The following is a 27,470-nucleotide window of genomic DNA, read 5'->3' as shown; positions in this document are numbered from 1 at the left end:
AACTTCTCTCTTCACATGTTCATTCTAGATGGTGTCTTCTCTGTTACTTATGTTAGAGTCATAACATCATGATTTACATGAATCTATTACACTGCATTTCTACCTTCCATTTCCACTATCTGTTCATCTGGTACTGTGTAACATTCCTGATTACATGTTGATGAAAAATGTAAATAACCTGCTGAACAAAACTAACAAAGCAATTAATGATTTTTTTTTAAAAAAAGTAATGAATAAAACTGATTCCCAAGTGCCACAGAGCTAATTAAAAGAACATTATTTGTTATCTAATTTAAAAAGCAAAGCTAGATTAGTCCGTAACTTCTGGACATAAGAGATGGGGGAAGGGACTACGCCAGAGCTAAGGAGCTGTGATTAACTAACACGACCTACTGTAATGGTGCACAGTCCGTGCTAGTCTTGGTAGAATTCATCTGGAAGTAGGGGTCTGAAGTAGGTTGCTTTTCAGCATTAGCTTTCCTCAAATTTCAGCCTTGTTTTGTAGCTAGGCTGTTTGGAGAGGAAAGAGAAAGGTCACAGCGTATGGGTGTGTTCCCACTCTGAACAGTGCGTGACTGTGTGTGCGCGCAAGTGTCTGTGTGTCTGCCTTTTCGACTCACTCAGTCTCAGGGATCACTCACACTCTTCCTGTCTACGTGCTAACACTCAGATACTCTCATTTTCACACCATACCAGTCAGGAACAGGAGAGCTAGGCTTGGTGCCAGCGCATCACACCACCAAGAGGGAGTGGATTGGGAAGGGCCTCCTGGAAATAGGGACGAGCACCAAGCAATTCACCTTACTTTTATGCTCCAGCAGTGTCCACCCAGGCTGGAAGTGGAGAAAGCTCCAATAGCACAATCACCGATAATTCCTGACACAGGGTGCATGAAAGGAAACACTGGGGAATCTGGTGCATCTTACTCAGGCAATCATTGTTGCTTAGAGAGTTATCTACTTACTTCCAAGACAGTGGTGGCAGCGGCAGGAAAGTAAGTATTCTGGCTCTGTGCCTGTATACTCCTGCATTCTTTGTTAATTTTGTTTCTTTTCTTCATTTCTCTTTTGCATCAAAATTCACCCTTTCTATGGCTTTGTGGAGGAAGGCAATTGCGAGGGTCTGCTGAGATGGCAGCAGCATGGTGGATCAGCATGTCCACTCATGGCCATATTGGTAGCAAAGGCTGGTCCATTCCTGCAGCAGTTTCAGCAGTGAAGACATGGCAGTTCTGATTTGTTCCTTGTAGCTATGGCAGCAATGTGGCAGCTTTGGGTGGTGACTGAAGTAGTAAACGGCTTGAGTGACAATTGCAGCAACTTAGTGGGTCCAGTCTGTCTCTCCTTACTATGGCAGCAATATGGCCAGCTGTTTCAGTGTTGGCTTCAGCAGTGGCGGCCTGATGGATCTGGTCCGGAAACCTTTGCTTTGGCAGCCTCAGGGGTGGCTTCGGGGACTGCGTCCTTAGCCACTCCTTTAATCCAGGAGCCATGGAGAGAATAAAAGATTAACTTTGTCCTGATTCTGACTCAATTTAAAAAAAATATAATTTCTATAATTAAAATGGCACTGAATTGTGGAGACATATATACATCTCACTATATTGTCATAAAAATAAGGGACAATAAATTGTTATTCCATTCTAGACAATCATGATGGTCTAATTGGTTGCTTTGGATACTGGCCATTTAGATTAACAGATTACTCAACAAATGAGCACTCTCCAACGTCACCCCTCAACCGAATGTGGGAGCCAGTGATCAGCACTGCCTCCACATCATTCCTAACCCCGGTGCCACTGATGGCTGAGAGAGAAGGTAGAGGTCAGAAAATAATAGGAGTACAAGAGGTTTAGTTGACAGTGGGGTTCCCAAACCTGCTGATTTCAGTGGGAGCCTGTCAAAGAAGGTGATTCATCTCCCAGGCTCCTGCTAACTCCTCCAGAGAAATATCTGTTGCATTATCAATTTGCACATTGAACGTGCAAATCAGCTTAAGGCAGTGGAAATGGTTTTTGCTCAGGTGAGAGGCAAATCAGGAGGGAACACAGGGAACAGGAATAGGAGTAGGCCATTCAGCACCTCAAACCATTTAGTAAGATCATGATCATTTTCCCTGGCAATGTCATTTTCCAGTAATGAAGGTCAAGAGTGTTTGAGAAAAGAGCTAGAACCTGGATCAGACCTCAAGTGGACAGATCATCATGTGACCAAACCTCCAGACATGCCTCTATGCTAATTCAGTGATTTACACCTCCCCAAAGAGAGGAGCAATTAACTCCTTCAACCCACCTACCATAGCAGGCTTTTACAAATTTACCCTTCCAAGCAGCATCAGAGATTTCTGTCCAGGTAAATTAATGCCCCTCTAAAATAGGTTGGCTGTGATAAATGTCACATGTGGAACATTCGTGGGCAGAACGGTGGCACAGTGGTTAGCACTGCTGCCTCACAGCACCAGAGACCCGGGTGCAGGCGACTGACTGTGTGGAGTTTGCACATTCTCCCAGTGTCTGCATGGGTTTCCTCCAGGTGCTCTGGTTTCCTTCCACAGTCCAAAAGTGTGCAGGTTAGGTGAATTGCCCATGCTAAATTGCCCACAGTGTTAGGTGCAGGGGTAAATGTAGGGGAATGGGTCTGGGTGGACTTGCTGGGCCAAGTTTCTCCACACTAAGTAATCTAATCTAAAAAAAACTAACCTAATATCTACAGGCAAGCCATCAGCTGACATCTGTTTCTTTGCTGGTTTTATTTTAAAAATCACATTCTTACTGGGCTGCTCAAATTAGATTCAGGAGGAAAGCAAATTCTATCGGAGTGCTGTAATCTAACACTGGGACCTGTGCTCCATCTATAACAGTGTAGCCTTCTGTGCAGAGAAGGCAGGAGACTGCTCTCTGCTTAAGACCACGTGTAGCATCAGCCTGATACCAGCTGGCTAAGAAGCTGAATTTATTATGACTCTCCATATTGCTTAGAAAACCTCTATCATGACTGACATCCAATGGTTACATGAGGTAATTGTGGGTTATGTGGGTAAATAAATGTGAGAATTATTTGGCATCCACAGTATCAAGCTAAATGATCAGCTCATATTTTTAACCTCTTAAACGGTCCTGACTTGCCCGGACAAATCCCTTCCCTCTTCAAACCACAATCAGCAATTTAAGCTGTGACCTCACCATCACCTCAGAAAACAGCCTGAATTTTATTGCAGTCTTCAGGACCCCAACATCAGAGCGAAAAGTGGGACATCAGAAATAGGAACAAGATAGTCCCTCGAACCTGCTCTGCTTTTCAATGCAGTTGGAACTGATCTTCTACCTTAATCTCCACTTTTCCATGTACCTCCAATGTTATATAAAGAAATAGAGAAAGAACAGTACTGCACAGTACCAGGCCCTTCAGCCCACAATGAATGCACCCATACATGCCTTTCTAAAAGAAAAACCTTGTGCCTCTATGTGGTCTATATCCTTCTATTCTTTGCCTACTCATGAATCTATTAAATGTTGGTGTTACCTCCTCTTGCAGTGCATTCCAAGCACTCGCCACCCTCTGTAAAAACTTCTCACATCTCAGTCATACAGCACGGAAACAGACCCTTCGGTCTAACTGGTCCATGCTGACCAAATTTCCCAAACTAAACTAGTCTATTTTCCTGCATTTGGCCCATATCCCGTAAAACCTTTCCTATTTGAGAACCCGTTTAAATGTCTTTTAAACATTGTAACTGTACTGCATCTACCACTCCCTCTGGCAGTTCATTCCACCCTGTGTGAGAAAGTGTTGCCCCTCAAGTACCTTTTAAATCTTTCTCCTGTCACCTTAAAATCATGCTCTCTAATTTTAAACTCCCCTATTCTGGAGGAAAGACTTTTGCTATTCACTTTATCTATGCCCTCATGATTTATAAATCTCCATAGGGTCACCCTTCAACCTCACACACTCCAGTTAACAGAGTTCCAGCCTCTTATAACTCAAACCCTCCAGCCCTGGTAAATCTTTTCTGCAACTTCTCCAATTTAGTAAAATCCTTCCTAAAGCAGGGTAACCAGAACTACACACTGTACCCAAAAGCCGCACTCACCAACGTCCTGTACAACCACAACATGACATTCCAACTCCTATACTCAATGGTCTGAGCAATGAAGACAAGCGTGTCAAGTGCCTTCTTTACCACCCTGTCTACCTGTGATGCCATTTTCCAGGAACTATGTACCTGAACCTTTAGGTCTCTATTTGACAATACTCCCCAGGGCCCTATCATTAACTGTGTAAGTCCTGCCCTTATGAGCTAAAATGAACATTAAATTAAGCTCCATCTGCCACTCCTCGGCCCATTGGCCCAATTGATCAAGATCCTTTTGTAATCTAAGAAAGCCTTCTTCACTGTCTACTATAATCACCAACTTTTGGTGTCATCTGCAAACTGATTAACCATGCTTCCTATAAAAATATATAATATTAAATGACAAATAACAGTGGACCTAACACCAATCCCCCTTTGAAACATTACTAGTTACAGGCCTCCAGTTTGAAAAACAACCATCCACCACCACCCAGTCTCCTACCAGCAAGCCAATTTTGTATCCAATTAGCAAGGTCTATCTTAAACTATTTGCCTTAATAATTGACATTTCTACTCTGAGAAAAAGACTAACTATCCATTCTCTCCATGCTACTTATAAAACTTTGTAAACTTCTGTCAGGTTACCCCTCATTCTTTGATGTTCAAGTGGAAACAAACTAAGTTTGTCCAATCTCTCATCATAGTTAATGCCCTCCAAACCAGGTAACGTCCTGGTAAACTGTTTGTGTCCTCTCCAAAGCCTCCTCATCCTTCTGGTAATGTGATGAGATACGGCCTAACTAGGGTCCATATAGCTGCAATATAGACTTGCCAATTTTTATATTCTACACCTGGACCAATGAAGGCAAGCATGCTAGATGCCTTCTTGACCACCTTTTCTACTTGTGTTGCAATACTTCAAGGAAGTGTGGACATGTATGGCTTGATCCCTCTGCAAGTTGATACTTCTAAGGGTTCTGCTATATACTGTATATTTCCTTCTTCTATTAGACCTTCCAAAATGCATCACATCGCAGTTGTCCAGATTAAACTCCACCTGCCATTTCTCCTTGCAGATCTCCTGCCTATCTATATCCTGCTTTATCCTCTGACAATCTTCCTCACTATCTGCAGCTGCCCTAGTTTTTGTGTTGTCCACAAAATTACTAACCATGTCACCTGCATTCACCACTAAACTTTAATATATTACAAACAGGGGTCCCTGCACTAATTTCTGCAGAATACCACTGCCTTCAGATCTCCTTTCCAATGCTTCTGTCTTCTACATTAAGCCACTTTTGTATTCACCTTAACAGCTCACTCAGATTCCATGTGACTTAATTGTCTGTATCAGCCTACCATGAGGGACCTTGTCAAAGGCCCTGCTAAAAGTACAAATGCACATTTATCACCTTATCCACAAATCATATTTGTCATTTCTTTAAAAAAAATTCAATCAAGTTTGAGACACAATCTTCATCACAGAAAGCCATGCTGCCTATTGCTAATAAGTCCATATTTTTCCAAATGTGAGTAAATCCTATCCCTAAAGATTCTTCTTCAATAATTTCCCTACTACTGATAGAAGACTCATTGATGGAATTTCCTGCATTTTCCCTGTTGCCTTTATTAAACAAAAAGAACATCAGCTATTCTCTAGTTCTCTGGGACCTCTCCATTGACTAAAGAGGATACAAAGATTTCACACAAGGCCCCAGGAATTTCCTCACATGCCTCAATCATAATCCTGGGATGGATCCTATCAGGTTCTGGGGACTTGTCTACCTTCATGCTTTGAAACATGCTTTTTATGTTGATATGCCCCAGAATATCAACATATCAATCCTGAGACTCATCATCCACCATGTCCCTCTCCATTGTGAATACATGTTTTGATGTCCAGTAACTCAGTGATTAGCACTTCTGCTTCACAGCACCAGGGACCTGGATTCGATTTCAGTCTTAGATGACTGTCTGTTGGAAGTTTGCTTGTTCTCCTCATGTCTTATGTGGATTTCCTTCGGTGCTCCAGTTTCCTCCCACAGTTCTGGGATATGCAGGTTAGGTGGATTGGTCATGCTAAATTGCCACGTAGTATTCAGAGATGTGCAGGCTAGATGGCTAAATATGGGTTATGGGGATAGGATGGGATGCTCTGCATAGGGTTGGTGCAGACTAGATGGGCTGAATTGCCTCAAACTGTATTGTAGGGATTCTATAATGTAAAGTATTCATTAGGACCTTCCCCACATCCTCTGGTTCCATGCATAAATTCCCATTTTAGCTCCCCTAATTCCTTGTTTGAGTTTTTTCTGCTATCTTTGTATTTTTGAGGGCTCTGTCTGTCTTCAGTTTCCTAAGTATGTCTCCTTTCTCTTTTTTACTAAGCTGTCAATTTCTCTTGTCATCCATGGTTCCCAAACCTTGCTATTCTTATCTTTCATTTTCAAAGAAAGATGCTGATCTTAAACTCTAAACAACTGACCTGTGGAAGATTCCCACATGCCAGATGTGGATTTACAAACAGCTGTCTCCAGTCTACATTCCTCAGTGCCTGCCTAACATTGTGGTAGTTAGCCTTCCCCCAGTTCAGTACTTTCATCTGAGGACTACTCTTGCCTTTATCCATAAGTAACTTAAAACTTACACAATTATGGTCACTATTCCTCCATTAAACTTTGATCACCAAGCTGAGCTCATTCCCCAATACCAGGGCTAGTATGGCCTCCTTCCTGGTTGAATTATTTACATATTGCTTCAAAAAAAAAAAGTGTTGTGGACACACATAATAAACTTCCACCTCATATCCCTGATCACTAACACAACCCCTTTGGGGCAACCCTGTGGCTAAGTGGTTAGCACTGCTGCCTTGCAGCACTGGGGACCCAGGTTCGATTCTAGCCTTGGGTGACCATCTTGTGTGGAGTTTGCACAGTTTCCTCCCACAGTCCAAAAAAACGTGCAGGTTAGGTGAATTGGCCATGTTAAATTGCCTGTAGTGTTAGGTGCAGGCGTAAATGTAGGGGAATGGGTCTGGGTGGGTGTGCTTCGGCAGGTCGGTGTGGACTTATTGGGCCGAAGGGCCTGTTTCCACACTAAGTAATCTAATATTTCACATCCTCTCTCCCTCACCTGAAACATCCAAATCCTGGAATGTTATGGTGCCAGTCTTGTCCTCCCTCAATCAAGTCTCTATGATAGGTACAACATCATAGTTATATATATTAAGCCAAGCTCTAAGTCCATCTGCCCTACCTGTCATGTGCACTTCAGACTGTCAATCTCACCTTCCTTAGTAAGCTTTCACTGTCTATTCTTCCTCTTAGTCTTTATGATCTTAGTCTCAGACTCCCTCTCAGTCATTTCACTTCCTGACCTAGTGCTCTGGTGCCTGTCCCCTTGCCATACAAGCTTAAACTCTCCTCAGTGGCACAATCAAACCTCTCTGCCAGGATATTGTGCCACTCCAGTTTAATTGCAAACTGTCTTTCTTGTTTATGTCCCACCTGCTCTGGATGACATACTAATGATCCACAATGTCTGAAGCTCTCCTTCCTATACTAGCTCTTTAGCCACATATTTAACTGTATTATCTTTCTAGTCCTAGCCTCACTGGATACAGGGAGTAACCCTGAGATTACAACCCTAGGAGGTCCTGTTTTTCATTTAATTTCTTACATAACTGAATTCCCTTTGCAAGACCTCATCTTTCTTTCTCCTTTTCATTGGTACCAAAGTGGCCCACAACCCTTGGTTGCTCACCCACCTCTTTCAGAATATCCCACGCCTGCTCAGAGACATCCTTGACCCTGGCACCAAGGAGGCAGCACGCTATCCTGTGTCTCACTTGCAGCCACAGAAATGCTACCTGGTGTTCCTGACAGTAGAATGCCCTATCACCACTGCTCACTTACACTTCGACCAAACCTGCTGCACAACAGTGCCACTGATCTGGCTGCTGCTGGTTTCCCACCTCCCCCCCCTCAGAGACCAACCCCTCTTCAATACCATTAAAAACAGTATACCTCTTTTTGACAGGAATGGCCTGCACTACCTGTCTACGTTTACTCATCCTCCTGGTGGCCACCCAACTCTGAAGCCCTTACTGGTGGTGTCACCAGCTCACTAAACATGCTATCCACAACATTCCCAACCTCATGGATGACTCCATAGTGAGCCCATCCACATTTCCAAGTGCTTCATGCAGCAAAATCAGGAGTCACAGCTGAACACACCACCTGTATATAGTCATCATGTTCCAGGGTTCCTGTCCCTATTCACATTCAATCTTCTCTAAATTTTTGTTAGCGCAGTATAAGGGTGCAGTTAGTGAGCCTGCACTCTAACTCTCCACATCTCCTGGCACTCCATAATTTTCATGGAGTTGGGCCAACTCCTCCACGAGCCGTGGTTTGTGGACCTCAGAAGTCAGGAACCATGTCAGCTCTGATATTCCATGCTCTTTCACCCAGTATGTCTTATGAACAGAACCAATAACCCGCTAGGAGATTGGTTAGCAATGTAGAGTGATGTCAACAATGTTGGTTTAATTCCTACACCAGTTAAAACTACTGTGAAGGACTCTCCTTTCAAGTCTCTCCCTTCACCTGAGATCTGCTGACCCTCACGTTAAACCACCAATCGATCATCTCTCTCTCTCTGCTGATGAGAGTCTGGTAAGACCATGGTGACTTCACTTTTATAGTAATAATGCAACACCTGAGAAAAAGAACATCCATTCATTATTGTTTAGAATAAAAATTAAGTTGCTGCAACTGTGTAAATGTGTCAGACAAAATGACTGAAGTGTCAATAATAGAAGTTAAGCACTTCACACCTCTTGATACTAGGCTAATAAACAAACAGTCAGTCATTGAGGAAAAACAAACAACTTATTGTGATAACATAAATATTACCAATTAAGCATTCATTGACAGTTTAGACATATCACGTGGTAGAAGGATAATTCTGCAGGAATCTTGTTTTCACAACTGAACATAATTTCTGATTTTGATTTTTGCCTTGCTTTTGCGACGTCTCTGCCATGGCTGCCTAGGATTTTACCTCTTTCCCAGCCCCACCCCCCCCCCCCCCCCCCCCCCCCCAACCCACCCACCCAACCTCCAGCTCCTAGCTTCTAACCCACAACTTAGAGGCCAGTAAAATTTTGACCCACCCTCCCCCTTATCAGCTACACGCCATATCATGGGAATTTGAAAAATAAAAAATTCTTCATGGAGAAGGAATATTTTCTCTTTAATCCTCAAAACTGCCTTGAACCTGTGGAACAGGCAGATGTGATTTTGGGATTAATATTTCAAAAAACCTGCAGCTTCAGAGTATCCATCCTGATCATGAGCAGAGTATGGATCAACACTAGATCAGCTCACTAAATGTGCTATCCATGACATTCCCAGCCTCATAGATGCTCCATAGTGAGTCCATCCGCAGTTCCAGGACTGAGCTGTGGAATGTGGGAGTTACCTATGAGATTCCAGTGATTGGATTTGTTAGGCTATTCCCAAATGGACTTCCACATGTTTATCAGGTGTCCAGTGGAATGGCTCAGATGCTTGACAGCTCCTGGGTCCATCCCTCAATTAGAACTTCCCATTTTTGTTTTGTAAGGATAAGATCCTGTAACTGCAATATGAGTGTTTGCCTGAAGATAACAGTATAGGAAATAGGAACTGGAATGGGCCATTCAGCCCATCAGACCTACTGTACCATTCAACTAGATTATGGCTGATCTTCTACTTTAAAGCCATTTTCCTGCATTATTCTCACTTCGTAGCTAGAAACCTAGTCAAGATGGCCTTAAACATACTCTGACTGAGCCTTCACAGCCCTCTGGGGTGGGGGGGGGGGGGGGTTGGAATTGCAAAGCTTTTGCTTTGCAAAGGGATAACATCCTTTGTGCATCCACCCTGAGCCCCTCGAAAGATACTGCATGTTTCAACTCTCATTCTTCTAAAAAGTCTACTAAAGTAACAGTCCCCTCAATCTCTCCTCAAAAGAACAACCCCAACATCTCAGGGTGCAGATATTGCTTGTTTCTTCAGAGATGCACCAATGTCATTAAAAAATGAAGGAAGCAATGAATTTTAAACCATTTACAACTTCCCCACATTATGTCCATTTTCTGGAAGGATGGTCAAGGAAAATTGGCACTATGGTGTGACATTTATCGCAATAGAATGTCCTGATGGTCACTGTTGCAAATATTTAACCAACGTAAGGAGTCACATTTTCACTTAGAATCATAGAGATGTACAGCACGGAAACAGACCCTGCAGTCCAACTTGTCCTTGTCAACTAGATGTCCCAACCAATTTAGTCCCACCTGCCAGCACCTGACCAATATCCTTCCAAACCTTTCCTATTCATATACCCATCCAAATGCCTTTTAAAATGTTGCAATTGTACTAGCCTCCACCACTTCCTCTGGTAGCTCATTCCATACATGTAGCACTCTGAAAATGTTGCCCCTTTCGGTCTCTTTTACAAACTTTCCCCTGCCATCCTAAACCTATGCCCTCAAGTTCTTGACCCCCCTACCCCAGGGAAAATACTTTCTCTATTTATCCTATCCATGCACCTCATGATTTTATATACCTCTATAAAAGGTCACCCCTCAGCCTGATGCTCCAGGGAAAACAGCCCCAGCCTATTCAACCTCTCCCTATAGCTCAAATCCTCCAGCCCTGGTAACATCCTTGTAAATCTTTTCTGAACCTTCCAAGTTTCAAACATCCTTCCAATAAGAATATTCTAAAAGTGGCCTAACCAATGTCCTGTACAGTCGCAACATGACCTCCCAACTCCTGTACTCAATACTCCAACCAATAAAAGGAAAACACACTAAATGCCTTCTTCACTATCCTATCTACCTGCGACTCCACTTTCAAGGAGCTATGAACCTGCACTCCAAGGTCTCTTTGTTCAGCAACACTCCCTAGGACCTTACCATTAAGTATATAAGTCCTGCTAAGATTTGCTTTCCCAAAATACAGCACCTCGCATTTATCTAAATTAAACTCCATCTGCCACCCCTCAGCCCATTGGCCCATCTGATCGAGATCCCATTGTACACTTGGAGCAGGAACCAGAGATGGGGGCTTGTTACATATTATAATCCCACATGTTGACATGACATGGTCCCCACTAACACAAGCTGCCCATATTGCCAGATGGGAATTGCAATTGATGCAGGAACCAGATCTTATTGGGGTTCATTAATTGAAAATAATTGACCACAACTAGCTGCCCACTAGGAAGCATTGGATAGCAAGTCCTGAAGAAGGGCTGATGCCAAAAACGTCGATTATCCTGTTCCTTGGATGCTGCCTGACCTGCTGCGCTTTTCCAGCAACACATGTTCAACTCTGATCTCCAGCATCTGCAGTCCTCACTTTCCCCTAGCAAGTTAAATCCCAAGTTGCCTTTACTAGCAGTCGCTCAAGATCAAGGTGGTGATCTGGCACTGTGGAAGGATTCAAAAAATGAAGTCTGTCATGTAACAGGATTGTTGCACAATACTATTTGTCCTTTTCTTTCACTTTATATGTAAAGTGTTGACACATGCAGGCAAGCCAGGGTAACCCGCAGCCGTTGCGAGAGACTCATAAGCCATTCAGTTGTCAGAGACCATCTGCAACCTGCCAGACAGATTGTTCTGCATTGCTGGATTCTGTTTGAAAAGTGGTAATTTTGCTCTTGAATAGCTTAAGTGACCCACTTTGTGTGTTCTGGCTCCGTTTTTGAATCCTTCCACAGCACAGAGGCTGATACCAAGTTGCATGCCCACCAACTTCCAGCCCTTTAAAAGTCTCAGCCAAGAAAACTAACTGAACATTTCACATTGGCTCCTTCCACTTACCCAATCCAATCTTTCGAGCTATCCAGTCCTGCCAGCTTCTGCTCCACGAGTTTGTGAATGGCTCAATTAACCTGCTGAGCGGTTTGCTCAAGCTAGTTGTCACTCTTCAGACAACTGTTCCACATTTCCCCTTTACAAGCCTGAACCTGGGAGCTCTTTTCATTATCCCAATTATTACCATACATACATTCTGCAAACAAAACATGTCAGACAATGCTGAAGTATCCTATAGCACTGCAGATGCTGGAGATCAGAGTCTAGATTAGAGTAATGCTAGAAAAGCACAGCAGGTCAGGCAGCATCTTAGGGCTGATGAAGGGCTTTTGCCCAAAACATCGGCCAATTTTCCTGCTCCTCGGATGCTGCCTGACCTGCTGTGCTTTTCCAGCACCACTCTAATCTAGACTCTGAAGTAACCCATAACCCATGGTTAATGCGTGATCAGCTTTCATAAGAAACATACTAGTATTGGAAAGGGTGAGGACAAAGCTCTCGGAGGGAAATCAATCTTGGAAAGTCATAAAATCATAACTGCAGCTGCAGGTCATTCACCCCCATCATGTCTGTGCCAGGACATTGTGTAAACTTAAACTTCTAACTATTTGGCTGATAATTAATGGAAAGAAGCCAAGTCTTCACTATTCTTGCAGGCAGCCTTCTTTATTTGAAAAAAAAACTCTTTCTTGGATGAAGACAACTGCTTGGCTCAGTGTTTGCAGTCTGACAATGTGGCACTTATTTTCAGAGTGCAGCCCAACACTGGTTGTCCCCCTGTGTGCTGGAGGCTGCTCCAGTGGTGTCCTTGAGTTGGTTTTCAAACACAGCATCAATTCTAAACGGCTTGCTGTGGTTTCTCATTCTGATGACGGTGCTGAAATGCAGTGAACTCCCTCAGCAATTGAAACACACGGCATGATTTTTATCAGAAAAGTCTCCTTGCACAGGATGAAAATTCCAGATCGTCTGGGGTAGCACAGCTGAAGAGCTGGAACGGAGTTTCAAATCCAGCTCCTCACAGCTGAGTTGTGAGAAGTCTCAAAGCTATGGATTGAGAGATTTTTTTTTTAAAAAAAAGAAAAGCCTTAATTAAATCTTCTCCTGCACTCCAAAATCAAATTAGGCGTTCATCTGATTGAGAAACATTCTGATTCCCCTTTATTGAGTTTGAGCCTTGACATCATCGCCAAATAATTACAAAGAATTGCAAAAAGGATGAAAAATAAAATGCTTGTTTTCACGATCAGCATCAGACTTGACGTCTTATTTAAATGATTGCAGCACTGCGGTGACCAGTGCTGTGACCAGCACTGCTAGCTAAATGCCTCCATCCCAGCAGGGCAGCACAGCAGCATGTACGACAAGCATGTATTTCTGGCTAGTGTAGAGCTAAAGAAAACTTGTTCCTCTTAACTCAGATTGGAAAGAAGTTGCTGCTAATGTTTCTGCAGCAGTTGGCCATAAGGAGAAGGACCCCAAACAGAGAACCAGGGCCACAAGGAAGGGGGCCACCTAGGTTCTCCATTGCAGTACTTTGTTACCTGATCAGAGCAGAAAGACCATGGCTAAGTTTTTTAAATTTGGAATCGGGAAACCGAAGTCAGCATAAAGTGAGTTTCGAACTTGTACTTCATCAGAAGTATATTTAGGTGACACAACTCATTCCTGGGATGTGGACGTCACTGGCTGGGCCAGCATTTATTGCCCATCCCTAGTTCCCCTTAAGATGGTGGTGAGCTGCCTTTTGAACTGCTGCAGTCCAGGTGGTGATGTAGGTAAACCCATAATATCATTAGGGAGGAAATTCTGGGATTGTGACCCAGTGACAGTGAAGGAACAACGATATGTGTCCAAGTCAGGATGGTCAGTGTCTTGGAGGCAAACTTGCAGATGGTGACGTACCTGCTGCCCTTGTCCTTCTCAATGGAAGTGGTCTTGGGTTTGGAACACCCAGTAATGAACACCAACCTTAATGCACACCTTAGGTGATAACTCTCCACCCTTCCCCAGTAGAGTTATTTTGAATGTGTATTAATATATGTCTGTATAGCAAAATAACAGCTTATAACACCAACAGCTTGCATTTATATAGCACCTTAATGCAGTTAGGTAAGAACATTATCAGACAAAATCTGCCAAGGTTTAAAAGGAGACATTAGGTCAGATGAACAAAGGGTTTGATCACAAAGGGCCACTAGACCCGAAACGTTAAGACTGATTTCTCTCCACAGATGTTTCCAGACCTGCTAAGATTTTCCAGCAATTTCCACTTTTGTTTCAGATTTCCAGCATCTGCAGTTCTTTTGGTTTTCTTGTTTAATCGGGAAGACTGAATTTAAGGAGCTCCACATGGAGGGTGTTGTATGTGCGTCTGAAAGCATTAATACTGATGGTGTGCTGTAAGCCCCACCATTGTAATAATGCCACGAGGACAGATGGGAGGGTAACTAAAGATCTTGAAACAGTCAGACCTAAGCCTAGCTCTTCCTGACAGTCTCTGTAACAATGCATACTGTACATTGTAACATTTAAATAGTTGCAGAAATGCAATAAACCATCTGTTGTTTACTATAAGATACACATCTAGTTAGACTAAAAGGTGGCCATCTTCATATACAGTAGACTAAACACGCCCTGGAGAAAAAAAATGTACTTGGAAAGGTGCTGGTGGCAATAGTCAACAGACAAAAGAGGCAGAGGTTTAGGGAATGGATTCCAGAGCTTAGGCTGTAGGCAATAGAAGACATGAAAGCCAACAGTGCAGCAATTAAAACTGTGCATGCTTAGGAGACCAAAATTAAGAGAACACATCTCAAAGCATCGCAGGCTTGGTGGATGAGATCACAGACAGGGAGCTATGAAGGCATTTAAAAGTAAGCACGCAATGCTTGTGCTGGTTAAGGTCACAATCTTCACAATTTGTTACTAAAAGTTGAGTCAAAACCATTTGCTCATGGGAATTAAAACATATCTACTCACAGATAACTCTATTGGAGTGCCTCAGCATTTTTGGTGTTGTAAGTGCAGCTCCCAATGGCTGGGTTTGTTATGACATTGAATGAGGTGATGACAATCATTCATTCCAACCTTCTCCATCTGCACAGAGACAAAAACAGTGAGGTCAGACTCAATTCACATTGTTTCCACTGATAACACAGTTGGATATTAGAGCTGGAGAATGGAAAAACTAATTCACCTCAGAATGCCAAGGTAAATACAGCACAAGTTAGATATAGTAAAGCAATGCACTGTCCCACACTCCTAATGTAAGTACCGGCAGGTTATATATGGAGAAGGGGAGGCCTGCAGATGCTGGAGATCAGAGTCAAAGAGTGTGGTGCTGGAAAAGCACAGCTGGTCAGGCAGCATCTGAGGAGCAGGAGAGTCGATGTTTTGGACATAAGCCCCTCTTCAGGAGTAAACCTCCCAGAGCAGCTGCACAGTGATAGATACAGAATCAAGTTCCCTCTGCCCTTTTAATTTGTAAATAAAGCTCTCTCTATTCTTTTAGCAGAAAGTAAAGGTCCCTCAATACTGTCCCCCATTAAACTCTTCAAGGAAAAGGTACAACAGGAGGTTAGGTAGAGAGTAAAGCATTCTGTACTTGTTTAAATTGCACAGGATTAGACACAGAATAAAGCTCCTGCGAAAGGATTAGATAAAGGGGAATGCTCCCTGTACAGTTTCCTGAGTAGTTAAATATATAGAATAATTAATTATGCCAAGTTATCTGACTGGTCTGCAGCAAACGCAGCATACAGTAGCCTGTGGAAGCTATTCCAATCCTGGACAAACATCTAAACTCAATGTCATGGACTCAGTTGTTCAGTTGGAGGTGAGCATTGTGGGCCATCAGGAAAAAAAGGGGGAGTTACCTAGTCACACTGATCCTGGAGGCAATAATACTGCCCAGGTTGAGATGGTACAAGTCTGCCTCATGATCAGGATGGTGTGATTGAGGGTCAGAGTGGTTCCCAGGTTCCATGCTGGAGGAGGATCAGCCTTTGCCCACATCCACTGTTACAAAGGACCTTCCTGCCACTGAATAAGCAAACTGACAATGGCATCCTTTTATAAGAGGCCATACAATAGGAGGAGTGAAAGGGAAAATGGGGCTGTTCAGGAACAGTATAGTCAGTACTGTGCAGCCAGACAAAGACTACCCATGGCTAAGAACATCTCACTCCTGGAGAAGATTTTGCAGTTGGAGGAGGATATTCAGTTGCCATGGTCCATAGCTAGACTGAGAAATGAAATTCTGTTCTATTTGAGTAGATAAAGCCCAAGTTAAAAATCAGAACCACAAAAGTATCTGGGGCGGTACAGTGGCTTCATGGTTCACGCTGGCACTCGGGTTTGTTTCCAGCCTCGGGTCACTGTGTGGAGTTTGCATATTCTCCCCTTGTCTCCCCAGGTGAATCCGATTTTCTCCTACAGTTCAAAGATTTGCAAATTAGGTGAGTAGGCCATGCTAAATTGCTCATAGTATCCAAGAATGTGCAGGCTAGGTAGATTAGCCATAAGAAATGCAGGGTTACAGGGATAGGATAGCAGGATGGGTCTGAGTGGGATGCTCTTCAAGAGGGTCTGTGTGGACTCAATGGGCCAAATAGAATACCTACTGTGTGAAAGCATCTATGACAACTATAAATCATATGCAAATAGCACCAGACAAATCAGAGATTTCATTATGTGGTTCAATGAACTGTGTAGGAGATGGGGGTTTCAATTCATGGGGTCCAATACCTGTGAAGAGAGGAAGCTCTTGGTCCATTTAAAACTAGGCTGAGATTATCCTGGGTGAATTGAATAACCAGGGATCTGAACAAGGCTTTGAATAAAAATGCCAGATGAAGAGTTTACTGATTGGGGTTAATCGTTCAAGTATAGAGAAGAATTAGAAATCTAAAGGGAAAGTTCAAGGCCACAGAGGAGTGTAGGATGTTGGAAAAACTTGAGCTGAGAGTGAAAGGGAAGGTAAAGATGTGTAATTGTTGTATTGCATCAATAAGAAATCAGGGAAAATGGTAAAAGTTAAAATGGGCTGGATTTGTTCCAAACACAGAAGCCAGATGAGTGTATTTTAATTGTTCATGGGATTCAGGCATCATTGATGATGTCAGCATTTATTATCCCTTCACTATTGCTCAGAGAGCAATTGAGGGTTAACTGCATTGCTGGGGGTCTGGAGTTACATGTAGGCCACACCAGGTAAGGATAACAGCTTCTTTCCCTAAAAGGATGTTAGTGGACCAGCCAGGCTTTTGTGAACTGGTCATGATTATGTGTTTGCCATTAGCAACAGCTTTTTTATTTCATATTTTTACAGGCAGAGTCAGGCAAATTTATAATGGGGCATAGAGAAATGGAGGCAAAAAGATGGTAACAAATTACCTTGATCTGTTTTCACTGAGCAAGATACAAGAAATCTCTCAGAACTAGAGTTCCAAGTGGCTAAGGGGAATGAGAGTTGAAAGAATTTAACACAAGTAAGAAATTTATACCGGAGAAATTAATGAGACTGAAAGTTGATAAATCCCACAGCCTGACAGTCAGGGTGTTAAAGGAGGTGGCTGTAGAGATGGTCTTCCAAATTTCCATACATTCTGAAATGACTCCTGCAGATTGGAAGGTAGCAGATGTCACCCCACTATTTTAGAAGGCAGCAGAGAAAATATGGAACTACAGGCCCATCAGCCTTACATCAGCAATAGGGAAAATGTTAGAATGTACTAAAGGATGGGATAATGGACACTTAGTTGATCATAATCTGATTAAGCATAGTCAGCATTGATTTGTGAATGGGAAATCACGTTTAATGAACTTGGAGTTTATTTGATAATGTTAAAACAAAATTGATAAAGAACAGCTGCTCAACATAGTATTCTTATATTTTCAGAAAACACTTTGTAAAGTCCCCTACAAGAGAGTGCGTTAGAAAATTTATAGCACGTGGTAGGAGAGAATGTACTGCATGGATTAATGTTTGGCTCCAGACAGAAAACGTGACTATTGGAATACTGCAAGGATCAGTACTTAGCCCCACCTGTTCACATGTTATCAATGTGAAAGAAGTGGGGACCAAATGTAATATTTTCAAAATTTGCAGATGATAAAGTTAAGTGGAAATATGCATTGTGAGTAAGATGTTAAGTGACTTCAGGAGGATTTGGACAGGTTGAGGGAATAGGCAGATGAAATATAATGTTATTTTGTCCACTTTGATAGGAGAAACAGATGTGCGAAGTATTTTTCAAATGGTATGAGATTAGAAAGTTCAGATGTACAGGGGTAGCCTTGTTGATAGGTGACTGAAGATTAATATGCAAACACAGCAAGCTATTGGAATGTTAGCCTTTATCACAAGAGGATTTAAGTAGAGAGGTTGTGAAGTCTTGCTTTGATTGTATAGGAGCTGGAAGTTAGACTGCACTGGGATGCAGTTCTGGTCTCCTTACCTCAGGAGAGATGCCATTACCATAGAGGGATACTACAACCATAGAGGGATGCAACAAAAATTAATCAGATTTGGTCTTGGATGCTAGGTCAGTGCTATGAAAAAAAAAATTGGCAAACTGGGTCTGTACTCCCTATCACTCTGCTTTCAATCTTCTTGGTAACCCCGTCAGAAAACTCAAATCAAATTTGAGAGACAAGATTTCCCATGCACAAAACCATGCTGACTGTCCCTAATGAGTCCTTGCCTTTCCAAATGCATGTAAATCCTATCTTTCAGAATCCCCTCCAACAACTGGACCACTACTAATCAGACTCAGCAGTCTGTAGCTCCTTGCCTTTTCTTTAGTATTTCTTAAACAATGGCACAACATTAGCAACCCTGAAGTCTTCTGGCACCTCACCTGTGGCTATAGATGATACAAATCTCTGCAAGGGGCCCTGCAATGTCTTCCTTAGCTTCCACAATGTTCTGGGATACACTTGATCAGGCCCAAGTGATTTATCTACCTTAATGAGTTTCAAGACCTCTAGCAACTGGTCTTCTGTAATGATGTTGTATAAGTATAGGTTGCTCAGAGGAATTAATTTATGAAGAAACTACTTAGATATTGAGGGATAGGATCTATTTACATTTGGAAGAAAATGGGCTTATCAGTGATTAACAGCATGGTCTTGTGCAGGGAAGGTCATGTCTTACCAACTTACTAGAATTCTGAGGAAGCGACAAAGTTGATTGATGAGGGAAGGACTGTAGATCTCATGTACATGGACTTCAGTGAAGTGTTGATAAGGTTCCCCATGGTAGGCTGATGGGGAAAGTGAAGTCGCATGGGGTCCAGGGTGTTCTAGCTAGATGGATAGAAAACTGGCTGGACTAGAGTAGTAGTGGAAGGGAGTTTCTCAAAAATGGAGAATTGTGACCAGTCGTGTTCCACAGGGATCCATGCTAAGACTACTGTCGTTTGTGATACACACAAATGATCTGGAGGGGTGTATAGGTGGTCTGATTTGCAAGTTTGCAAATGACAGTAAGATTGGTGGAGTAGCAGATAGCAAAAGGGGCTGTCAGAAAATGCAGCAGAATATAGATAGATTGGAGAGTTAGGTGGAGAAATAGCATATGAAGTCCAATCCAGGCACATGTGAGGGGATGTATTTTAGAAGATCCAATTCTACAGCAAACTGGACAGTAAATGGAAAAGCCCTAGGCAAAATGGATGTATAGAGAGATCTGGGTGTTCAGGTCCATTGTACCCTGAAAGTGGCAACGCAGGTTGATAGAGTGGTCAAGAAGCCATACGACATGCTTTCCTTATCAGACGGGGTATTGAGTACAAGAGTTGGCAAGTCATGTTTTAGTTGTATAGGACTTTGGTTCAGCCGCATTTGGAATACTGTGTACAGTTCTGGTCACCATATTACCAAAAGGATGTGGATGTTTTGGAGTGGGGGGGGGGGGGTGGGGTGCAGGGGCAGGAAGGTGCAGAGGTGGGTTCACCGATGAAGTTGCCTAGTATGGAGGACACTAGCTTTGAAGAGAAATTGAATATATTAGGATTATTTTTGTTAGAAAGACAAAGTTTGAGAGGGGACCTGATTGAGGTTTACAAACTCACGAGAGGCCTAGACATGGTGGAGATAGTAAGAAGCTTCCCCCCCCCCCCCCCCCGACTCCCCCCTAAGAGTGGGGGATTCAATTACTAGGGTTCATGAATTCAAGGTGAGAGGGGAAAGTTTAAGGTAAATATGTTGTGAAAGTTCTTTTACACAGAGGGTAGTGGGTGCCTGGAACACGTTGCCAGTGGAGGTGGCGTCTTTGATGTAGGAGAGTGGCTACGTTTTATGGATGTGTTTTGTCTGCTTGTTTGGGTTTGTTGCTGAGACAAAACACGTCCATAAAATGTAGCCACTCTCCCCTACATCAAAGACATCTTGGAAATGACTGCCAGACTACTCAGACCCCTTGGCATCATGGTAGCCCACAAACCCACCAACACACTAAAACAGCAGCTAATGAACTTGAAAGACCCTATATAGACAACAAGCAAAACTAGTGTAATTTACAAAATACTGTGCAAGAACTGTAACAAACATTACATTGGGCAAACAGGCAGAAAACTAGCGACCAGGATACATGAACATCAACTAGCCACAAAACAACATGACCCTCTCTCACTAGTATCCTTAAATACAGATAAGGAAGGACAGCACTTCGACTGGGACAGCACATCCATCCTAGGACAAGCCAAACAGAGACACACGAGAATTCTTGGAAGCATGGCATTCCAACCGAAACTATCAACAAACACATCGAGTTAGACCCTATCTACCATCCCCTGAGAAAGAACAGAAAATGACATCAGTCCAAAGAAATCCAAAACATAAATAGAAAACAGGAATCAGCAATGCTTCACCCAGGGGCCCACTGAAAATGTTTCGTCACCCTACTAGGTAACATCTGGAAATGAACCTTCCAGAACAGTGAGCAAACGTACAACCAGAACCTCAACCTGAGCTACAAATCTTCTCAAACTCACTAAGCTGTCCTATATCTGGCTTCCCAGAGAATCTTAGGATAAATTCCATCCATCCCAGGGACTTATCTATTTTCATATTTTCCAGAATTGCCAACACCACCTCCTTGTGAACCTCAATTGCATCTCATCTAGTAGCCTGTATCTCAGTATTCTCCTTGACAACATTGTCTTTTTCTAGTGTGATTACTGACAGAAAATATTCATTTAGCACTTCCCCTCTCTCCTCGGACTCCACACACAACTTCCCACTGCTATCCTTGATTGGCCCTAACCTTTCTCTAGTCATTCTTTTTTTCTGATATTCCTTTAGGGTTTTCCTTGATCCTATCTGCCAACAACTTCTCATGTTCCCTCCTGGTTCTTCTTAGGTCTGTCTTTAGGTCTTTCCTGGCTAACCTGCAACTCTGAAGTGTCCTAACTGAGCCTTCGTGTCTCACCCTAACATAGGCTTTCTTCTTACTCTTGACAAGAATTTCAACTTAGAGTCATAGAGATGTACAGCACAGAAACAGACCCTTTTGTCCAACTCATCCATGCTGACCAGATATCACAACCCAACCTCAACTTTAGTAAACCACGGCTCCCTCGCTCGACCACTTCCTTCCTGCCTGACAGGTACATACTTCTCAAGGACACAGGAGCTGTTCCTTGAATAAGCTCCACATCCCTTGCAGTTTCCTTCCGCATTCTAAATCTTGCCTAATCGCATAATAATTGCCCTTCCCCCCAGCTATAACTCTTGCCCTGCGGTATATACCTTTCCATCACTAAAAAGTAAACATAATCGAATTGTGGTCACTATCACCAAAGTGCTCACCTACTTCCAAATCTTGCACTTGGCCGGGTTCATTTCCCAGTACCAAATTCAACAGGGTGACCTCTCCTTTCCTGCTTCTAATGTCAGCCCATGTTTCCTCAGTAGAGAAGTCCTCAAACGTCCTTTCTGCCACTGTAATACTGTCCTTACTAATAATGCCAAACATTTCTGTCCCTGCTCTATCCACGTCTCCAAAATGGCCACACTATCAAAGTCCCAGATACCAACTCATGCTGCAAGTTCACCCACCTTATTCCAGATGCTCCTGGTGTTGAAGTAGACACATTTCAAACCATCTCCTGCTTGCCAATGAAATCTTGCAACCTTGAAACCTCATTTCTGAGCTCACTACGCTCAATGTCCCGGACACTGGAACTACAATTTAGGTTCCCTCCCCCCTGCTGAATTAGTTTAAACCCTCCCAAAGAGCACTAGTAAATTTCTCCTCCCAGGATATTGGTGCCACTCTGGTTCAGATGTAGAGCATCCTGTTTGGAGATAATAATAATAATAATAATAATCCAACCTAATCCAGAATGAGCACCCAATTATCCAGGTATCCGAAAACCTTCTTCTTGCACCATCCCTGTAGCCATATGTTCAACTCCTCTTTCCCCCTAATCCTCTCCTCACTAGCACATGGCACAGGCAACAAACTAGAGATAACAACTGTTTATTCTGCACTAGATTTCCACACTAGCTCCCTGAATCTCTGCCTTTAATCCCTATCCCTTTTCCTACCTATGTCATTAATGCCATAGGTAGACCACAATTTGGCGCTGCACTCCCCCTCTCCTTCAAGGATCCGAAAACACAATCCAAAACATCACAAACCCCTAGCATCTGGGAGGCAACACACAAACCGAGTGTATCTCTTGTTCCCACAGAACCTCCTATCTGTCCCTCTAACTATGGAGTCCCCAGTGACGAATGCTCTGCTCATCTTCCCCCTTCCCTTCTGAGGAACAGGGACAGACTCTGTGCCAGAGACCTGTACCCCATGGCTTACCTGTGGTAAGTTGTCCCCTCCAACAGTATCCAAAATAATATAGTTGTTATTGAGGAGAATGGCCACAGGGCTGCCTGCACTGCCTGCCGGTTCCCTTTCCATTGCCTGACTGTAATGCATCTTTTCTTGCACCTGAGGTGTGACTACCTCCCTGTAACTCCTCTGAATAATTCACTCAACCTCCCGAATAATCCAAAGTTCATCCAATTCCAGCTCCTGTTCCCTAACACGATTTTTGAGAAAGTAGAATTGGATGCATTTCCCACAGATGCAGTCAACAGGGACACTTCCCACATTCTGCAGGAGGAACATTCAACTACTCTAGCCGCCATTCCCACTATTCTAAATTCCCAAAGAGACTGTAGAAAAGTAAAGAATAAAGAAAAACTAGTTACCTTATTAATCCAGTGCACAGGACCTTTTTTTGGTTACAGGAGGAGGATGGATGGGAGACACTACCTAATAGTGTTTCGGGTAACACAGCTACCCAAATATATTACTTCACATACTCAGCAGTCCCATCTCTGCTCCTGCTCAGCGTGCGCTCTGTCTATTCACAAGGTAAGTTTTTAAAGCAATGACTCACCTTCCTGGCAGCTACCGGTCATTGTTCCCACTATTGCTGCTGTTAAAACAAAAATGGAGGGTCCCGACGCTCAAGACAAGGTTTTTTTCCTCTGATACTATTAGGCAGTTTAACATTAGATATTTAGAGGTACATGTATTAAATTGAAGTAACTGTGGAGAAAGTTTACCTTCTTATAGTCTGGACAAAAATAAAATTGATAAAATGAACCTCAAAGCACCAGTTCATAGTTTGCATCTTAGACTGTTTGCTGCAATGTATGGTGGGATCAACTGCAGCAATTTAGAACATGTGCAATGAGATAGGTCTGCTAATAATCTTATAGAAAAGGATCCTCTGAGGAAGAGTAATTATAACATTGTGGATTTTGGTTTAAGTGTGATATAAATTCATAATTAATTAAGAATGTATGAAGTTGGCAAAGAGGTGAGGTTGTTAGAGGATATTGGGAAATTAAATTAAAGAGATTTAATTTGATTAAAAGATGACTGTCAAAAAATAATGTTAAACATTTCATAATTTATGAACAGGCATAATTCAGCTTTTACAAACAAAAGCTGGTTCAACTTAAATAGATAAGACCTGCTGAGATTGTAGCTATTGTATAATAAACTCTTCAGAGATGTTATTACACAGCTTTGGAGCGAATGGGACTTGAATATTAGCCTCCTGGCCAAGTGATATAGACACTACCACTGCATCACAAAAGCCAGCACCCTTCCATCCATACACAACCCCAAGATACTATTGTAAATGGTTAATGTGACTACTTTCCATTATCATTGGTAAGGGGTATAAGATCATAAGACGACTAGGGGATGATTCTCTACAGCCCTCTCAAAATTATACCTGTTATTTCATGTTGTGATTTATCTTTATATGACTTCATATTTATTGTGTTAGATTTCATCTGCCATTTGTCTACCCATTCCTCCAGCTTATCGATAGCCTCTTGAAGTCAATCCTCTGCATTGATCACAATCTGCCAAGTTTAGTCTCACTTGTAAAAGTTTGCAAATGTCCAAATTCACTAAAAATCTGTGTCATTAATGTAGATCAAGAAAGAATCCTAAATCTGGGGACTTCGTACTGACTATGAACCCCATTATAAACCTTACTCCAGTCCCAAAACAAGTTGTCACCACTGCTATCTAATTCCTGTCACTTAGACAACTTCATAACTCATGTTTGCTATTTACTTAAAGGGACTTTAATTTTTCAAAGAAGCTGATTATGTAGCACTTTAGCAAACCCCTTTGGAAGTCCATATACACCACATCAAGCACATGACCCTCATCAACCCTTCTTATCTCTTCAAAAACCTCAGTTAAGTTGGTTAAACACAATTTGAACAAACCCATGTTACATTTCTCTAAATTTGTCCCTTCTCACCACCAGGGTTAAACGAGTGGCTTATAATTGATTTTAAGTTCTTAAGATATTGGAGCAGAATTAGGTCATTCGGTCCATCAAGTCTGCTCTGCCATTCGATCATGGCTGATATGCTCCTCACCCCCATTTTCCTGCCTTCTCCCCATATCCCTTCAACCCATTACCAATTAAAAATCTGTCGCACTCCTCTTTGAAATTACTGACTATCCCAGCATCCACTTAGGGGTAGCAAATTCCACAGATTGACAAAGCTTTGGCAGAAATAGTTTCTTCTCAGCTCGGTTTTAAATTTGCTACCCCTTAAGATCTCTGGGCTTAACTTAATAAGAATTTTGAACAAGATTGCAACATTTGCAATTTAGTTCTGGATTAAACTTCAAAAGCATATCCCAGAATGAAGTTTATTATTGAATGCTGACTGTTTAAGCATATTAAATGGAAATTATGAACAAATCACATTTATAAATACTTTTGTAGCAATTGCAAGAGTATCTATTTAAGGAATTCTCAGTTGATTTAAATTATGAAAATATCCCTTTTGTTGAAATAAATGGAATGTGTTAGAACTGTTCAAGCAGCTTTTAGAGGTTATAGCATAGAATAGAATCCCTACACCATTGAAGCAAGCCATCCAGCCCATTAAGACCACACCACTCCTCCAAATAACACTCCACTCAGACCTACCCAGTCACTGTAACTCCACACTTTCCATGGCTAACCCACCTAACCTGCTCATCCCTGGTCACCATGGTTAATTTAGCATGGCTAATCCACTTAATCTGCACACCTTTGGACTATAGGAGGAGAAAACTAGAGCACTGAGAGGAAACACATCCTGATTGGGGAGAATGTACAACCCCCACACTGATAATTGCCTAAGGGTGGAATTGTACTTGGCTCCCTGGCACTGTGAGACAGCAGTTCTAACCACTGAACCACCATGCCTCATGTCCTAGCCAATTCACTACTGAAGTGCTAACTATTTGCTATTAGGAAACATGAGAGTCAATTTACACACAGCCAAACTCTACAATCAGCAAAGAAATAAATGACTGGATAATCTGTCTGAATTGCTTCAATTCAAGGATAAATTTGGGCAGCTTCTTGTCTGTAAAAGTTAGGTTAAAACCCACAACTGTCTGACCCAGCTGTCAAGAGTGCCACTCTTGAGCCAAAGTTACCATAAAGCAAACTACCTTTAAAGGGAAAAAAAAAGTTATTTGACAAACATCAATTTTTAAAACGTCATAAGCTGAACATGTTGCCTTGCTGTAATAAAAGTTAAAATATGGCAACTTTCTAGAACATGCTTGGATTATCTTCTGTCTTCAATATTATTTTGATATAGTTATAGACTCACCACACACCAAGCAGTAAACAGTCAATTTATTGTATTCATCCAAAATATATAGGCAAAGTCAGATTGAAAAAAAGGCATTTCTCAGCTTTGGTATTCATAAGGGGATTGTGAAATGGTAATGGTTTGTCTAGCTTGGCAGCATCTGGGGAAGGGCTAACTAAGTACAGTAAACTGATTGCCCCGCTCTTTGTGGTGGGGATAGCTGCTACATACTGTACACTATCAGCTCTGTCCTCGCCTGAGGCACGACACTGCCACGCTGCGGAAGTTTAATGCAGGTAAACCCGTCTCATCACTTTCTGAATTAAAATGCCAAGTCACTATAAATATGTAATTTGAAACACGCACCTCAGAACCGGATAGGGCTGAGAAAAATCAGTGACAACGATCCTGTAACAATAAATCAAACTTTCCAATTCTGCTGAGGAACCACTGACTCTTTCACATATTCCGTCATTCCATGTTCCAGAATTTAATTATCTCGCTGGAACCAACTTGATGCAAAAAGTAACAGCGCATTTTATTGCCTTTTAAGTAGAAATTTCTGATTTGGAAATTGTTGAATTAGGTTTCAAAGATAAAACGGAAATCCAAAACTCTTTGGAACAATATTTTCCAAAGTCTTTCAGGTGGTGTCTTTTTAAATTGCACAGACTCCCATAATAAATGGATAGGAGACGAAAGTACATTTTTTCAAGTTATCCTGCCCCACTGGATAAAAAAAGCCCTGTTTTCCCTCTGGTTTGATATTGCTCTGACATGCAACTTAGAAGTTCCGACTGCATAAATAAAAACAAAAGAATCGCGCCGTACTGTGCGATTGTACCTAATCAGGTTGCGAACCATTTCAAAAAAGTGCTCCATCCAACGATGCTGTCCTTATTCTTTCGTTCAAATAACTTGTTGATTTCGAAAAAGAATGTTTATCAGACTTCAGTTTTGCAACTCCGGTGCACAGCGTGCCTGCATCACTTTGCAAGCTGTCTGTTTTAAGCTGCAGAGATTACTGGACAGCGCTCTTGCTCCTGGGACCGTCACTTTTTATCTGGTCTGCTCTACTGGAATTGCAGGTTACAAGGCTCACTGCTCTCCTGGTCACGTGCATCCCACTAATACCATCCCCGGGGCTACTGGGCATGCGCTGCCGCACGGTACGCCGGGAATTGTAGTCCAGAGCCCCGAGAGCTCACTGTCCTTGCGTTGAGTTGCCCCCCTTCCGGCCAAGGTCGTCAATGTGGCAATAAGATGCTGCCAATTTGGAAGCCGGGCTTGTCAGGTCTGCTTCTTCCTCAGGTGATCCTTCTCCCTCATTCCAAAAATTAAGCATGTGTCTCTGTAAAAGAAACTTTCACGATCTTAGGAT

At 42.4% G+C, this 27,470-nt stretch overlaps 1 protein-coding gene across 1 annotated transcript in view; it reads right to left on the bottom strand.

Annotated features, from left to right (window-relative positions):
- il34 (interleukin 34) overlaps positions 1-27,131 on the bottom strand; it is a 68,947-nt gene extending 41,816 nt beyond the window's left edge. Inside the window, exons 1-2 of the mRNA XM_072547646.1 lie at positions 26,934-27,131; positions 14,927-15,043 (exon numbers count right to left, since the gene is read on the bottom strand). Coding sequence (XP_072403747.1) covers positions 14,927-14,954 — 28 coding nt within the window. The 5' untranslated portion in view covers positions 14,955-15,043; positions 26,934-27,131. The remainder of the gene's footprint in view (positions 1-14,926; positions 15,044-26,933) is intronic.
- Between the last annotated feature and the right edge of the window lie 339 nt (positions 27,132-27,470).

Source organism: Chiloscyllium punctatum, chromosome 26 (genome assembly GCF_047496795.1).
Source record: "Chiloscyllium punctatum isolate Juve2018m chromosome 26, sChiPun1.3, whole genome shotgun sequence".
Taxonomy (NCBI): domain Eukaryota; kingdom Metazoa; phylum Chordata; class Chondrichthyes; order Orectolobiformes; family Hemiscylliidae; genus Chiloscyllium; species Chiloscyllium punctatum.
Note: the sequence above shows the minus strand (reverse complement) of the source record. Positions and strands in the feature narration are given on the sequence as shown.